A 15,198-nucleotide genomic window follows, 5' to 3' on the forward strand; every position below is an offset into this window, starting at 1 on the left:
TGAATTTTGAATTAAAAAATTAAAAATATATTTGCTTTGTATATAATTGACTAAAAACACATTTAACAAGAAAAGAAAAGACAATAATACTACTCTATTAGCGTGTAGGCTGAAAGACCGAATAGTCTAGCATATGCTTAACATATTATTGTGGGATTAATTAATATATGCGGTGTCAAAAAAAAATTAATATATGTCAAACGGGAATGTTATTAATTAGTACGGACATATTATGAACTGCTAGATATTATGAAAGATAACAGTACGAATTGATTAGAAAATAACGTGATCATTGCTATTTTCATCTGTGCTTATTTATTATTTTTTTTAAGGTTGTTTGTGCTTATTTATGAAAAGCACCACCCATGTTTTTTAATAAATAACAATATGATTATTCATGTTGAAAGTTCTTGCAATAATGATTGCAATGCTCTTAATATATTTTACAAAATAATACATACACACAAAGTTCTTATGTTTTATTACACTTTATCATTTATCAAACTCATTCAACATTGTTGAAGGAATGAAGATTTATATTTCATTGTGTAACTTATTCACAGGAAATAAATTTTTAAAATAACAATTATGGATACAAGTGATATTAGATTCGATTTTTTGAAATAATATTTTAATTTGAATTTTATGTATAAAAAAAATGTAATTAGAAGAAAAGGACAAAAAATAATCAATCAAGTTTCATGATAAAGATAAGTGAGTGATCGAAATATCATTAAATATTTTATATTAAATATCATCAAAAAAAATTATTTTATATTAATAATATAATTAAAAAAAATTAATTAGCAAGCGTCTAAAAGTTGTTTGTATCCCCACGATTTGTTGTAGTTGCTTGGGTCCCTTGCTTTTTTGTCTTAGAATAATCATTTTAAAACAACTTTTGGGTCAGGTCATTTTGTAGCTAGAACTTTAATCATGAAGAACAAGCTTGACACATTTTTTAAAAATATATTATACTACATCCCACCTGCATGAACTTGCCCCTAATCCTCTCAATTACAAGGCACAAAGTAGATCCACTATTGTGACTATTTTGTCATTATATATGGACCACTACATTAAAAACCACATATTCATTTGCCCCTCTTCAGAGGTAAAAGATTTACTCCATACTGTTCTGCTATTGCATGAAATTGTGCCACAAAATGGATAGACACAATCGTAACTTTATCATGTCATAATCTTTAACTACTATCAATCATGTAGCAGACTAGCAGTTGTGAATGCTCTATGTATACACGGAAAAAGAGTAACGTTTTCACATTGCACTCAAATTAGTTAATACCTAAGCTTTCATTTCTGGTTATTTAACCTCTAAAACTTCAATTATGTGGCTGATAATTCATCATTGCTCTCTAAAGGAGGGTATGAGAAAAGAAAAAAACTAGGCACACCTGAGATGATGCAGAATGTTAGAAGTTAGCAACCTGATATTTGGTTGGCTTTTTTTATTGATAATTTGTTAGTGCTCTAAAAAGTTGGAGTGTACACGTGTCGGACAATGTTACAAGTTATCCAATATATATATGGAAGCTGGCAAGCTTGGTTGAAGTGCACATTGTGATTGTCCTACTCATACCTCACAAGGCAAAGCTTCTCCCAAGACTTATCTAGCAAAAACCTCTATAGCTAAAATGATTTCTTTTTCTGATCATGAGATGATCTTGATCTTTGGTCTCCTAGGTATTAATTAAACTTATAGTACAACTCTCCTTTTTCAACTTTGATGTCATCATGAAAATAATTTATATTTAGTTAGTCTTTAGCCATCTTTTTTTGAACTTTTTCATATAATCTCATTAATTAAGCTTTTTCATCACACGATGAGTGCAATGCATGTAACAACATTGCTTTCAGTTTTATCTACTTTTGTCTTTATATCCTTCGCTGATGCTCTCTGTTCTCTTCCTGTCTGTCTATAGGTAACATCGTGTCATTCTTGGTGTTCTTAGCACCCTTGTAAGTCCTGTCTGAAGCAAAAATAGTAATATAATTTGGAATGAATTCCATTTACTCTCACTTGAGATGCTGAAAAACTTTTGTCCATCTTTCTAATCTCGCAGGCCAACCTTCTATACAATTTACAAGAACAAATCATCTGAGGGGTTTCAATCAATTCCATATGTGGTTGCACTTCTTAGTGCACTGTTGCTTCTATATTATGGCTTCATAAAGACCAATGCTACATTGATTATCACCATCAACTGTATTGGATGTGCTATAGAAGTTTCATACCTAACAATGTACATTATATATGCTCCCAAGAAGCAGAAGGTGAAACCAACATGCTGAACTCTTTTCCATTTTGTTCTAGATAAACGATATTTAATTAAAGTAACTGCACAAAATTCTTCAATTTGAAACCAGCTTTACTGCTGTTAACAGTGTTCTAAATTGTAACTTGGTAAGGTAAGCTTAAGTTATTACCTAAAGGATGAACAAGGATGATTGACTTGTGATGGATATTGCAGATTTCCACTATGGTATTGATACTCATTTGTGACGTTGGAGGTTTTGGCTTAACCATGTTGATCTCCACCTTCGCTGTGAAGGGCATTAACCGTGTTCATGCTGTTGGATGGATTTGCGCCATTTTTAACATAGCAGTGTTCGCTGCTCCCTTAAGCATAATGGTATATTCTATATTTAAATAACATAGATCTTGTTGAGTTTGAAATGCAATCTGATTTATTGGCATCTTCTTGTATATATGAATAAAAAAAAGACATGTAAGATCTCTATGTTAATTGCAGAGGAGGGTCATAAAAACCAAAAGTGTAGAGTACATGCCATTTTCGTTGTCCTTGTTTCTCACCCTCTGTGCTACCATGTGGTTTTTCTACGGATTCTTCGACAAGGATTACTTCATTATGGTGAGAAATAACATATATATAATCTAACACTCATCCAACTAATGCTTTTCTCTTGTATGTTTGAAGCAAAACTGATGAATCTGTTGTTTTGATGCATCATCAGCTGCCAAATGTGCTAGGATTTCTTTTTGGCATCTCTCAAATGATCTTATACATGATTTACAAGAAGGCTGGGAAGAATATAAAAACCAATTGTACACAGCAGCAAGAAAGGGAGGGCACAGAGAACTCCAAGCAGCACAGCTGCGATGGCTATAAAATCGATATCCCTTCACTGGTGGAAATGAAAGAGAACCAACTCAACTAAGTTTGATGCTATTATGTTAATAAGTATCCAAGGTCTAGCGTTGATGAAGGACTATATATAGGCTTAGGATGAATGCTGAATAACTAATGTCTCGTTTCTAATTATACTATTGTAGTAATAACAACTATTGCCACTTGGCATGCATTGACTATGTAATAGATTAATGATTATAGTTCTTGTTAAAGTATATGCTTTGATTCTGATTCTGAATGAAATCCCAAAAGTTCTACATGTTTAAAGCAACACTAAAGTCTAAAGGCTCAATAATAAAAGTTGTTTCTCTAGATAAATAAAACTAAAAGGGAACAAAAACTGGTACTGATGGTAGGTAACATACTCTACATGATTTGATAGGGTGCAATATTTTTAAGTATGCAACACTTTTCTCAATTATGATATAATGGCCTGAGGTGTGTGGGGTTGATTTGTCTTAAATTGGTTATTATGGATGGCGTAAACAACAGGTTAGCCCCTTTTATTAATCAAAACAAAAGCAAACAAGTGGAGATGAGTATAAATTTGATAATGATGGCAGAAAAGATTTGTCTAAACTATGGTAGCTTCCTTAAAGTATATATTCTTAATGAATCAGATCTGTTCATTGTTGATCAATGAGGGTATAACAGTCCCATTGTAGTTTCCACCTATGACCCACTAGGGCCATTACCTGATGTTGACAATTCCAAAATCAAGATCCTTATTATTATAAAGCAGGATTATACATTGGTAAGCCAAAATAATTGCTCACATGAAGAGAAAAGTACAAAAGAATTGGTAGATGATTTTTCTCTCGTATGAGAGATTATTGATTCTCTAACAACACAAGTCACAAACCCTGTAACTGTAAGATCTAACTACCAAGCAACATGGGAGACAGTCTTAATAGAGGCTTCAATGTGTCAGGATGAAACTTTCTTGCAAAAAGGAAGCACATGTTGGTGGTGTTCCCTTCATAAACACATGTTGATCGAAAGCGAACGAGGTTCAGAAAGTCCTTTGAAATATCATTGCACACAAATGTTCGAGGATGAGCACCAGGCCATGACCAATCCACCCAAGTGACGCTACGATTGGAGCTTAAGTGAGGGTACTTCATATGCACCAAAGTTTGTTTGTAATGCTCTTCCAAAAATAAAATTGAAGTACTAAAACTTAGTTGCCGAAATATGGGGAAGTATTTGGTGTCAGACACAATGTGAATGGCAAGCTCACGATGCATTTCAAACCATTGAGACCCTTTTCTCCAATCGGTTATGTTAACCATAGGCCACAAAATTTCTGGCATGTATCTTCCTCTGCCATCTTTTCCTGGATCATCATAGGAGCTTAAGAAGCTAGTGTTTGAGTTCATGAGATAGTCATACACAGTTCTGAAGCCAAATAATGGGATGCAGGATTCTGAAAGCAACACAAAACGTTGATTGGACAAGTCCATTAGTGCATTTCCCAGAAGACGCCTCTCAGCCTCCATCATTGTTTCTCTGCCCCAGGTCACTATCTGCCATTAACAAAAAAGGATTTGATTCATTCATAAACATTCAACTTCATCCATTCACAATGTCCAGCATAATAAGCACAATGTCCACAACTGCACAACCAATCCAAAGAACTTAATATTTCGTCAAATTACATAATTCCCTGCTATTTTAATATTTACGATAACCTCTTTTATAAGAGAATTTATGGTAATATTGTTTAAATAATTAAGAAAAATTTGAATAATATATAAAAAAAACTATTAGTGTAATATTTTTTAAACAATTAATGAGATTAGCATAGGGATAAAAAGAAAAAGAAAAAAAAGTAAGAGCTTAACATGCAATTTGACAAAACATTTAGTAATGTCAGCGGTGACAAATCTAGTACTTTGAGTCAATCGGGTTAGTTAATTTAAAATAAAATAAATAGTAATTATTATTATATTTAAATATATTTTTAGTCTTAACAAAATAACAAATTTTCCTGTAAGAAAAATATTTTCAATCTCTTTAAAAGTTGAAACTATGTTTTTAGTCTATATTATTATGTGATCATTTTTAACTACTTCCATTATACCTATATATAAATAAAAAAATACTTAATTTTTTTGGACTAATATAAATAAATTTTAATTAAGCCAATGTTATTTAATGCTCTCAATAAAAAATACTTCTAAGACAATAAATAAGACTATAAGAGCACTAACTATCATAGATGTAATTAAAAATATTTTAATAAATGTAATATGTATTTTATGTGAAATCATGAAAATCAATACATTTAATAATTATTTATTTCGTGTGAAATTGGTTTTTTTACTTATAGATAAGTCCAAATGGAATACTTATATGTTACCAAGTGGTAATCATAAGTGGTACTCACAATTGGATGTGATACTTTGCTATGACACATCTAATTTTTTTTTATAAATTTTTGAAACAAATGTTATTTATATACCTTACAATGATCATTAGGGATAAAAATAGGAAGTTTAGATTTTAGGATGAGTAAAAATCAAAGAAAAATATTTGACAAAAATCAAAATCATTTTTTACTCATTTTATAAGGATAATAAACAATGTATATAAATTTTAAAATGATAAAAAAAATTTAGACCAAAATCAAACTCGCTTATTTAATATAGACTTAAAAATGTATTTAAATTTAATTATTATATATGTATATGAAAATAAAGACAAAAATATTAAAAAAAATAGAAAAACACTAATTATGAATGAAAAGTTAGCTCAAACGGATAAAAACTAAGAAAGAAACCATCTAATAAAAGAAAAATTTAATAATAATTAAGAAATTAGAGACAATGAATTCAAATTATAAATTTAGAAGAGTTAAAAAATTTATGATTCAAGCTTTAAGATCTTGAATTCAAATTTTGATTTAATAAAAAAAATAATATTAAAAAAATAACTTTAATGTAATTAATAGGTTGAGAGAGACTAGTTTCAGAAAAACAGAAAAATACTCTTGCAAAAAAAAAAAAAAAGGTTAAAGAGTACAAATGCATCCCTTTCATTTACATGTAGGTCCACCATTGAATGATGGTGTAATTTACTCATAATGCATGGAAGTAACAATTAAGTTTGCATTAAAATTTGTGCTAAAGTCATTTTAATATTTATCTCGAGCTTTCAATTAAGTGTTTAATTTCTCAGTAAAACATAAAATAAAATTATGGTATCCGATGGTCAGAAATTATAGTAGATATATATGATTTTTAAGATGGTTATATTTGAAATTTAACGACTTAGTTTAGATATCAGTTTGCAATTGAATGGCATACTATATCGGTGGATACATTATTAGAAAACTGTTTTTTTTTTTTAAATTATAAAAAAATATTTGCAGAAATTTTTTTGTAAATTTTCTTGCAAAATTAATTTTTCAAATTTTTTTTATGAATTTATTTGTGAAAAATAATTTATAAATATTTTTTTATAATTTTTTATATGAAAAGTAATCTACAAGAAATTTTTGCAAATTTTGTTACAATTTTAATGATCATAAAAATTATTTTCCATGGTAAAAATTTGCAAAAAATGTTATAGGAATTTTATTTTGTTTCTTGCAGATTTTCTTGTAAAAATAAATTCGTAGGTAATGTTTACTAAATAGTAAAAAAATTTCACAAGTAACTTTTTCCTTGTAGATTTTCTTGTCAATTTTATTCTGTAGGAAAAGTAAAAAAAAAAACGTTTAAATTTATAAGTTTAAGAATTAAAAGATTTTTAATTAAAAAATGTTATTTTACTAAATTATTTATAAATATATCAATATAATTAATTTTAATTTTCACTAAATTAAATATATAAAATTTTATAAATATGATAAATTAATGATAATGAGTTTTAATTTAATGATTATTTATAAAAAATTTAAAATTAAAAGTATTTACTTAATAAAATATTATTTTACTCAATTATTTATAGATATTTCATAAATAAAAAAATATATATTTTTATTTTAATTAAATGTATAAATTAATGATGATGAGTTTTAATTTAATGATAGTTTTTAAAATAAAATTATTTAATAAAAAAACTAATTTTTAGAATATTGAATATTTTAAAAGTTAAAATAATTTATAATAATATAATTTTGTTGTTCAATATAGTGAATTAATCATTTTTCTAAAGACATAATCTAATTAATATTTAAAAGAAAATTTCAAGTCTCACATCGATTAGAAATAAAATAATTAAAGAGTATATAAGTTAGGGCAACACTTACTTTATAAGTTGATTTGTATGATTGAGTGTTAGATTTATAATGTATAATTTAAGAGTTTAAAAAGTTATATATCACATGTTGAAAGAGTGGAAGCATTTAAAAGTTGATTAATTATTAATAAAATTCGTAGTAATTTCTTTATTTTTTTATAAGAAATTTTCCTGTAGAATTTCTTGCGAAAAATTTGTAGGAAATTTTCTTGCAGATTCTTTTCGTAGGAAGCTTTTCTTGAAAAAAAATTTCGTAGAAAAAATTCGCAGGAAATTTTTTTTTGCAAGAAACTTTGTAGAAAAATTTCTTGCAAATTTTAAAATCATATTATCCATGAAGGTATTACTTGGAGAGAAAGTTTTGCAGAAAAATTTGCAAGAATAATGTTTACTGCAAATTTTTACATAAAATTTACATAAAAAACCGCATATAATAAAAAAAATTTTAATAGTGATAACATATGTACTATTTAGGATTATTTAATTTTATTTAATTTGATGGTCATAATATAAGATATGATACCAAAGTAAAATATGAATGAGAGTAAAATAGAATAAAAATAAGATATATAAAAGCATAATAATTAAATGTTTGATCCACATTGAAATAATAAATCAAATACCAAGTCAAATAATATTATTTTATTTATATGTCTTGTATTTATTATAGACTATTAAAATATGATACAAATTATGTCAAAATAAAAAAAATCATTGTTTCATTAAAATTATATATAATTATATATAAAATTAACTTTTAATTTAATTGTTTAAATTTATAAGTTATAAATATGATTTTAACTATATTATACAAAATTAATTTTTATATATGTAGTTAATTTTCTATTAAAAAATATATACTATAATTTTAAAATTATAATTATTATTTAAATATTTTTTAAAATTTATTTGTATAAGCATTTTTAACATTTTAATTAATAATATACCTTAAATTAACATTTCAAAATTATTATAATTATATATATGATAAAATGCTGAATACAATTTTCAAATGTGTGTGTTGTTATAATTATATTTTATGTATATATATATATATATATATATATATTAGTTTATATAATAATACAAAATATATGCATAATATTAATTTATATAGTATTATGTAATATATTATATAATACTACATAAATTAATATTATATAATATACTTTCTATATATTTTATTATTTTGTGTAATATATATATAATATATTAATGTAATGTAGAGAGAGAAAGGAGAAAAAGGGAGAGTTAAAGAGTTTATCTATCCGGTTATTTTCTACTCAACTCTCTCTTTATGAAGAAAATACAGAAGATCAATATAATAGAATAAGAAACAGGACAAAACTATTCTGCATAAGAAACAAATGATGACATTTATCTTATTATATCCTAGCCAGCAAAGGAGTGTTTAGTTAGTCTGGACTGTAAGAGCTAATTAAGCACTTTATTCAGACGTTGTATGGATTAATTAGAGTGTGCTAGTGATAGAGTTGAAGAGAAATGAATATAGGCAATAAGAAGCAAACCTGGCTAGGAATGTTTCTTGCATAGAATACAGAATGTTTTGGCACGGTAGCATTGAAAGAAGGATGTCGGTGCACGTAAATGGAGTAAAATTGGTGATGGTGTGGCCATTGAAGAATTTCTCCCACAAGGGTGCTAGGGGCAGTGCACCTCTAGTCAAGAACATGAAGGCCACTTTTGGAACAACCTTCTTGCTAGCTAGGAAACTCTTGAATTCCTGAAAGCATGGATACTCTGAGGAACAACTCTTGGTCTGTCATGTTGTGCATGAGAGATGTCTCTGTGTTCCATGCTGGTGGCAGCATTGTTGTCATTGGAGTATTCACCGGATGCCTAAAGGCCTGTAAACTGGAAGATAGGCTATTAAAGCATAAAATTCCTACTATTCCTAATGATACACTAATTATAAAGAAGACCAACTGATACTCTTTTTTAATGTTTCTATACAAGAAACCTAAGAATAGCATAGCCAGCAATAAAGCAAAGGCAAAGTCAATGTTCATGGCATATGAGATCCCAATTTCTCCAAAGGTTGCCATTGCAGAAACCTCAATACAAGAGTCTGGAGAGAGAGAAGATGGGGTGTGAAAGAGGAAGAGAATTCAATAGAAGAATGAGAAGAGAAAGAATAATTGATCATTCTTGGTACGTATTTCAAATTCTTTATTGCAGGATGGAAAAAGATCCGAGTTCTTTAATTTGCTGTTATTTGACTTTATTGACCATGAATTAATTGGCTTAATTTTAAAATTGGAATTGAGTTTGTTCGATTGTACGTGATGAGTAACAACGCACTTTGCAAGTAGGGGGATTCATGTGCTAATTAGCAGGAAAGGATTAAGAGAGAGTGAGAAAAGGTGGTGTTATTTTCCGTTCTTGCTTTCATGGAGTTTGGCCTCCCCCTCTCTCTCTCTCTATATATATATAGGGGAATGCTAATGTACTCCCACCTATTTTTTAGTAGGAGTATGTTAGCAACTTACATCAAAATTTTAAGACAAAAAAAACACTCATTTATTTTGATTTGATTAATTTGTATAAAAGATATTATAGTAATTTAATTTAATTTTAAATGAAAATAAAATATTTTCTTTCTCTTATTAACTTCATTCTCCAATTTATTTATTTTTTTTAATTAATTAATTTTTATTTGTTCAGAGAAAAATGGGAGAGATATCATGAGAGATGAGAGAGAAGTGAGTTAAAAGAAAGAATTTAATAGGAGAGAGATAAATATGTTAGAGAAAGAATTTAATAGGAAAGAGAAATGAGTAGGAGAAGGATTTTTTTTTTTTTTTTTGGTTCATGTAGGAGAAGGAATTTAATAAGAGAGATAAATGACTTAGAGTGAAGTTAATAAGAGAGAGAAAATATTTTATTTTTATTTAAAATTAAATTAAATTACTATAATATCCTTTATACAAATAAACCAAATCAAAAGAAATGAGTAGTTTTTTTGTCCTAAAATTTTGGTGTAATCCCACTAAAAAATAGGTGAGAGTACATTAACATTCCCCGTATATATATATATAGAGAGAGAGAGAAAGAGAGAGAAAGAGAGATAGATAAATATATATATATATATATATATATATATATATATATATATATATATGCTCAACATCATTTAATGGTTTTAGTTAAATATAATATATGAACAATTTTTTAAAAATATATACTGCGTGAAATTTAATGCATGTAATAAATATTATTGAATGACAATATTTTATATGTGTTATAAACTAAATTGTATTTTTAGTCTTTTTATAATTTTATTAATATGTAATTTTAATTTTCTTGTTTTTAAAAAATTATTTAATCTCTTTAAATTTAAGAATATAAATTTTTAATCTTTTTATCAAATTAACATCTATTAATCATTAAATTTCAAAATCACATTTAATAATATAATATTAAGAAATTAAAAAATATGTAAATAAGATTTTTATTAATAAAATAAATAACAGTCATTCATCAAAATATATAAATAAAAATCTTTTGTATCTTATTTTTTAATTTTAATTTTTATATATTACATCACCATGTCACTAAATATCACATTACTTAAATGATAATCAATAAAAAAATATCAAATTAACAGTAGAATCACATTTATATTTTAAAAAATAAGAAAATTAAAGATCTCTATTTTAAAATAAAAAGGACAAAATTACATATATATAAAAAATAAAAAAAAAGTAATCAAAAGTGTAATTTGACTTAAATTATACAAAGTAATGGTTTTAATTTATATACATTGTTGGTATTAAATATTATTATATATATATATATATATTTCAAATGAGAACACTTTTTAATTAAAAATAAAAGTAACTAATAATAATTCTTATATATTAATTTTATTTATAATTTTTTAATCTAAGTTATATATTTTAATATAAAGTTAATTATTATTGCAATTATTAAATTTGGACTAATTGAACTAAGAACCTGACGTGTAATATAACCACTACACCAACAAACAATCAATTTAGTTGGTACGCAAATTTTTATTTATATAAAAAAAATTTCAATATAAAATTTAAGTATTTATAAACACCAATTAATGTATAGTTCAGCTAGTGATATTTCTGTATATTTATAATATAAAAATTAAATTGTTTTGTATTATGTGGACATTAGTAAAAATGTTTGTGTTATTCTAAAGTGCCTCTTTTATTTTAATATATATCTTTAGAACCATAAATTATATATCTCTATAGCTACAAATCATAAATATTAGGATTAAGGAACTCTATGCCATCATTCTTTTTCACTTACAATGACCCATCTCTTTCGTTGTTCCATTACCATCATTCTCTCTTGGAGTGAAAATCAATGGTTGCACCTCGGTCACATACGCGCAATTGTCCAATGGCCACACTTCTGTCACATACACACCACAATTATACCCAATTCAATTGGCTTCACCATTGAAGCAAAAATCGTGATGGTCGTTCCTTCATCACATACGCACAACAATTGCACCAACTAGCTTCTCCATTGAAGTGAAAATTGTGATGACTATGTCCCACCCCTTCCATGGCCATCCCTCAAATCCTCCAAATTTTCACTTTCACTGGTCGTGGCTCTGTCAAAGCCAAATCTTCCACAAATCTTAAGGGTTGGAGTAAATTTAAAAGTTTTGGTTTTGAATTTGGATACTAATATATTTTTGTATTGATGGAATGTTGCATTGAATTTGAAGGATGAAGACCAAAGATCATGTGTTAGGAGTGTACCTGATACTACGCCTTCGTCAAAACCCTTTAATCCACATAAATAGTAAAAAAGATTGGAGAATGTCAATGAAGAATGAAAGATAGTTCAATTTGTTAAAAAAACATTCACTTAATTTTCATAAGAATATTTCACGATAATATGTGTAGTTTCTTCTAATACCTTATAATAATCTTTTAGTTAAGATAGAAAATTCATTAACATAACAAACTAAAATTTAATCAACTTTTTTTTACTCAATTTGCTAAATGAAACCTCTTTGTTAGATTTATCATATAATTTTAGATTTTACATCTCTTCATATTGTTCCTCATCATCATTTTAGTATATTGATTTTTTATATATATTTATATTATAGTGTTAAGAGCACTCAATGATGACACTCCGATATAGAATGACATTGAAATTGAGGTTGTAATCTTCTTGGATATGATTAATTTAAACCTATGATATTTTTTTATTTTAGTTTCATTCTATTTTATGTTAGGTTTTCATTTAGTCACAAGACTTATAATTCAACTTTATTTTGTAGTTGTGTTTTCAGTAGTGTTACTTTTATGGTAGGTCCAAATTTACAATTTCTATCACTCAATCATGACAATTTTTATTAGGATTTGAAAGTGGTAAATGCATACCAAAATTATAATTCTTTTTTATTATCTTAATTTTGTTATTTTACATATTCTTCATAAATTTCAAATATATTTTTTTCATATTTAAATATAAAATCATATTTGATTAAAATTAATAGTAATATAATATGCATATGAAATTCATAATTAATGCTAATTAATTATGATCAAATTATATATTATCTAACCTAAAATAATTATTTAATATCTTTTTTATACTAAAATTGTATTTTTTTAAAATAGAGAAAATAATTACTTTCATAATATTTGTCTGTAGAAGGATTCTTAATTCTGATAGAAGAAGTTGTTTCTTAATTAAACCTTATTATATATTATATATATATATATATATATATATATATATATATATATATATAAAAGATGCACAATTAGATTATATATTATTTAAGATAAAATAATTATTTAATTATCAAATGTAAATAAAAAAATTGTCATGAAAAGTTGATTATTTGGCATGGCTTAATGTTTTGACAATAACAAAATCAAATAGAACATAATGATTGATTCTTGATTCTAGCTTTCAATTTTTAGTTTTTTAATTTGAAGGCCTCAAACAAAACATAACAGCTAGAACTTAAAAAATTGGTCACGGCCTCAGACTGAGCAGTGTTGTCATTAATACAATATAATAATTTAGAATTATTAATTTATCATTATGTACTTTTTATATTTTATAACAAATTAATAAATAATAATAATTTATTATTTATTATTTATTATAAATAACATTTTAACTAGATTATATTTCTTAATTACGAATTAATATTTTATTTAAAATATGTAAATATCAATTAAATATAAAATAAAATTATCAGTTTGTTAATATTAATTGTACTAAACTATAATAACATAATTATATTTTATAAAAATCTAATTGAAATAAAACTATAAATTTATATGTGCTTTATATAAAATGAAAACATAATTTAATTGATGCTCTAGTTTACCTTAATTAATTGAAAAAATTAAATAATAAAAATATATATCTTAACTCATGAAGAATAACTTATATATATATATATATATATATATATATATATATATATATATATATGAATGAGTGATGCAAGAAAAATAAATTTGTAAAATTCTATACATAATTTTTAATTAAAATTAAAATTTAATTATAATCTAATAAGTAGATTATGTTCAAGTGTATTTCACGAGAGTAAAATTTAAAAGATCATTAAATGGATCATGATCATGTTGGTGTTCCTCATTGATTCTGACAAGTAGGGTGATTTTATTTTCATTGCATTATTGATCTTTTCAGAGTTGTTGCTTTTGTATTGAGTTTTCCTCCATTAGAGTGAGTCAATGGTCAATCAAGTGATCAACTCAAAGTCTTAGATAAGTACTTGACAATGGGAGGGAGTGGATCCAAGCGTAAGATCTCTTGTGTTAAAAGTCTTCTTAGTGACATTGAGGCTAGATAGCGTGTTTTGTTGATTCGAACTAACGACAATGCAAATATCCTGAGTTAACAAGTGTGGCTAAAACTCTAAGGGTTACTATACTCGTAGATGAAACAAAGGTTTTTGTTAAATGGAGGTTAAATCATGGTCTTTTGTTTGAGGGGAGGTTAGATAGATACAAACAAAGTCCCACTTCATTGGACTATGAGGAGAAACAAAAGTTTATAAATTACATATAATCTCTATTGATATGAGACCTTTAAGGAGATAACCAAAAGCAAAATTGTGAGAGTTTAGATCTAAAGTGAACAATATTATACTAATGTGAAGACATGTGTATGAATCATGAGCACCCAACAAATCATGCTTAAAAACCTTCCATGGTGAAGAAGGGTTAAGGAAATAGGCTACAATTAAAGATCATGTTAATCCTTTATATTAATGATGTAGAGATATGTATGTGAATTCTAATCGCTCAACAAATCAGGCTTAAAAACCTTCCATGGTGAAGAAGGGTTAAGGAGATAGGCTTCAATTGAACATCATGTTAATCCTTTATAACAAAAAAATTGATCATGTTTTAAATAAAAAAAATGAAAATTATTTAGCTAAAATGAGGTTGTTAGAGGGAAGAGCATCCAACAAATGCTTTAAGAATCAACTTTATTTTTTTGGTATCAACAAAAATTCACCAACAAATAAAATTAAGTTAATATCATTCATTTAGAAATAATATAAATTAATTAACTAATTAATAGGCTTAAAAATTGAAATATAGAAAAATAATAGTTACAATGTTACTAAATTTTGATATATATATATATATATATATATATATATATATTAAAATATAACATAAAAATTACAAAATTTTGATAAATCATGTAACTCACAAGTTCATGTCTAATTAGTTTAATCACCGACTCACTAATTTAGAACTTGACT

General features: G+C 25.9%; 2 protein-coding genes across 2 annotated transcripts; one reads left to right on the plus strand and one right to left on the minus strand.

Moving 5' to 3' along the window:
- The first annotated feature begins 1,556 nt into the window (after window positions 1-1,556).
- Window positions 1,557-3,388, plus strand: LOC109806467 (bidirectional sugar transporter SWEET9). The gene is made up of 6 exons (XM_020368886.3): window positions 1,557-1,704; window positions 1,944-1,980; window positions 2,085-2,295; window positions 2,493-2,654; window positions 2,775-2,894; window positions 2,998-3,388. Exons 1-6 carry the CDS (start codon window positions 1,656-1,658, stop codon window positions 3,199-3,201), a joined length of 783 nt encoding a protein of 260 aa, XP_020224475.1. The 5' UTR covers window positions 1,557-1,655; the 3' UTR covers window positions 3,202-3,388.
- Window positions 3,389-3,523: 135 nt separating this feature from the next.
- LOC109806242 (Core-2/I-branching beta-1,6-N-acetylglucosaminyltransferase family protein) lies at window positions 3,524-9,484 on the minus strand. The gene is given in 4 exon segments (XM_020368616.3): window positions 3,524-4,699; window positions 8,948-9,046; window positions 9,049-9,198; window positions 9,362-9,484. Coding segments are annotated over 4 exon segments (1,020 nt in total). The 3' UTR covers window positions 3,524-4,051.
- Between the last annotated feature and the right edge of the window lie 5,714 nt (window positions 9,485-15,198).

Source organism: Cajanus cajan, chromosome 4, assembly GCF_000230855.2.
Source record: "Cajanus cajan strain Asha chromosome 4, NIPB_CcT2T_4, whole genome shotgun sequence".
NCBI classification, from domain to species: Eukaryota; Viridiplantae; Streptophyta; class Magnoliopsida; order Fabales; family Fabaceae; genus Cajanus; species Cajanus cajan.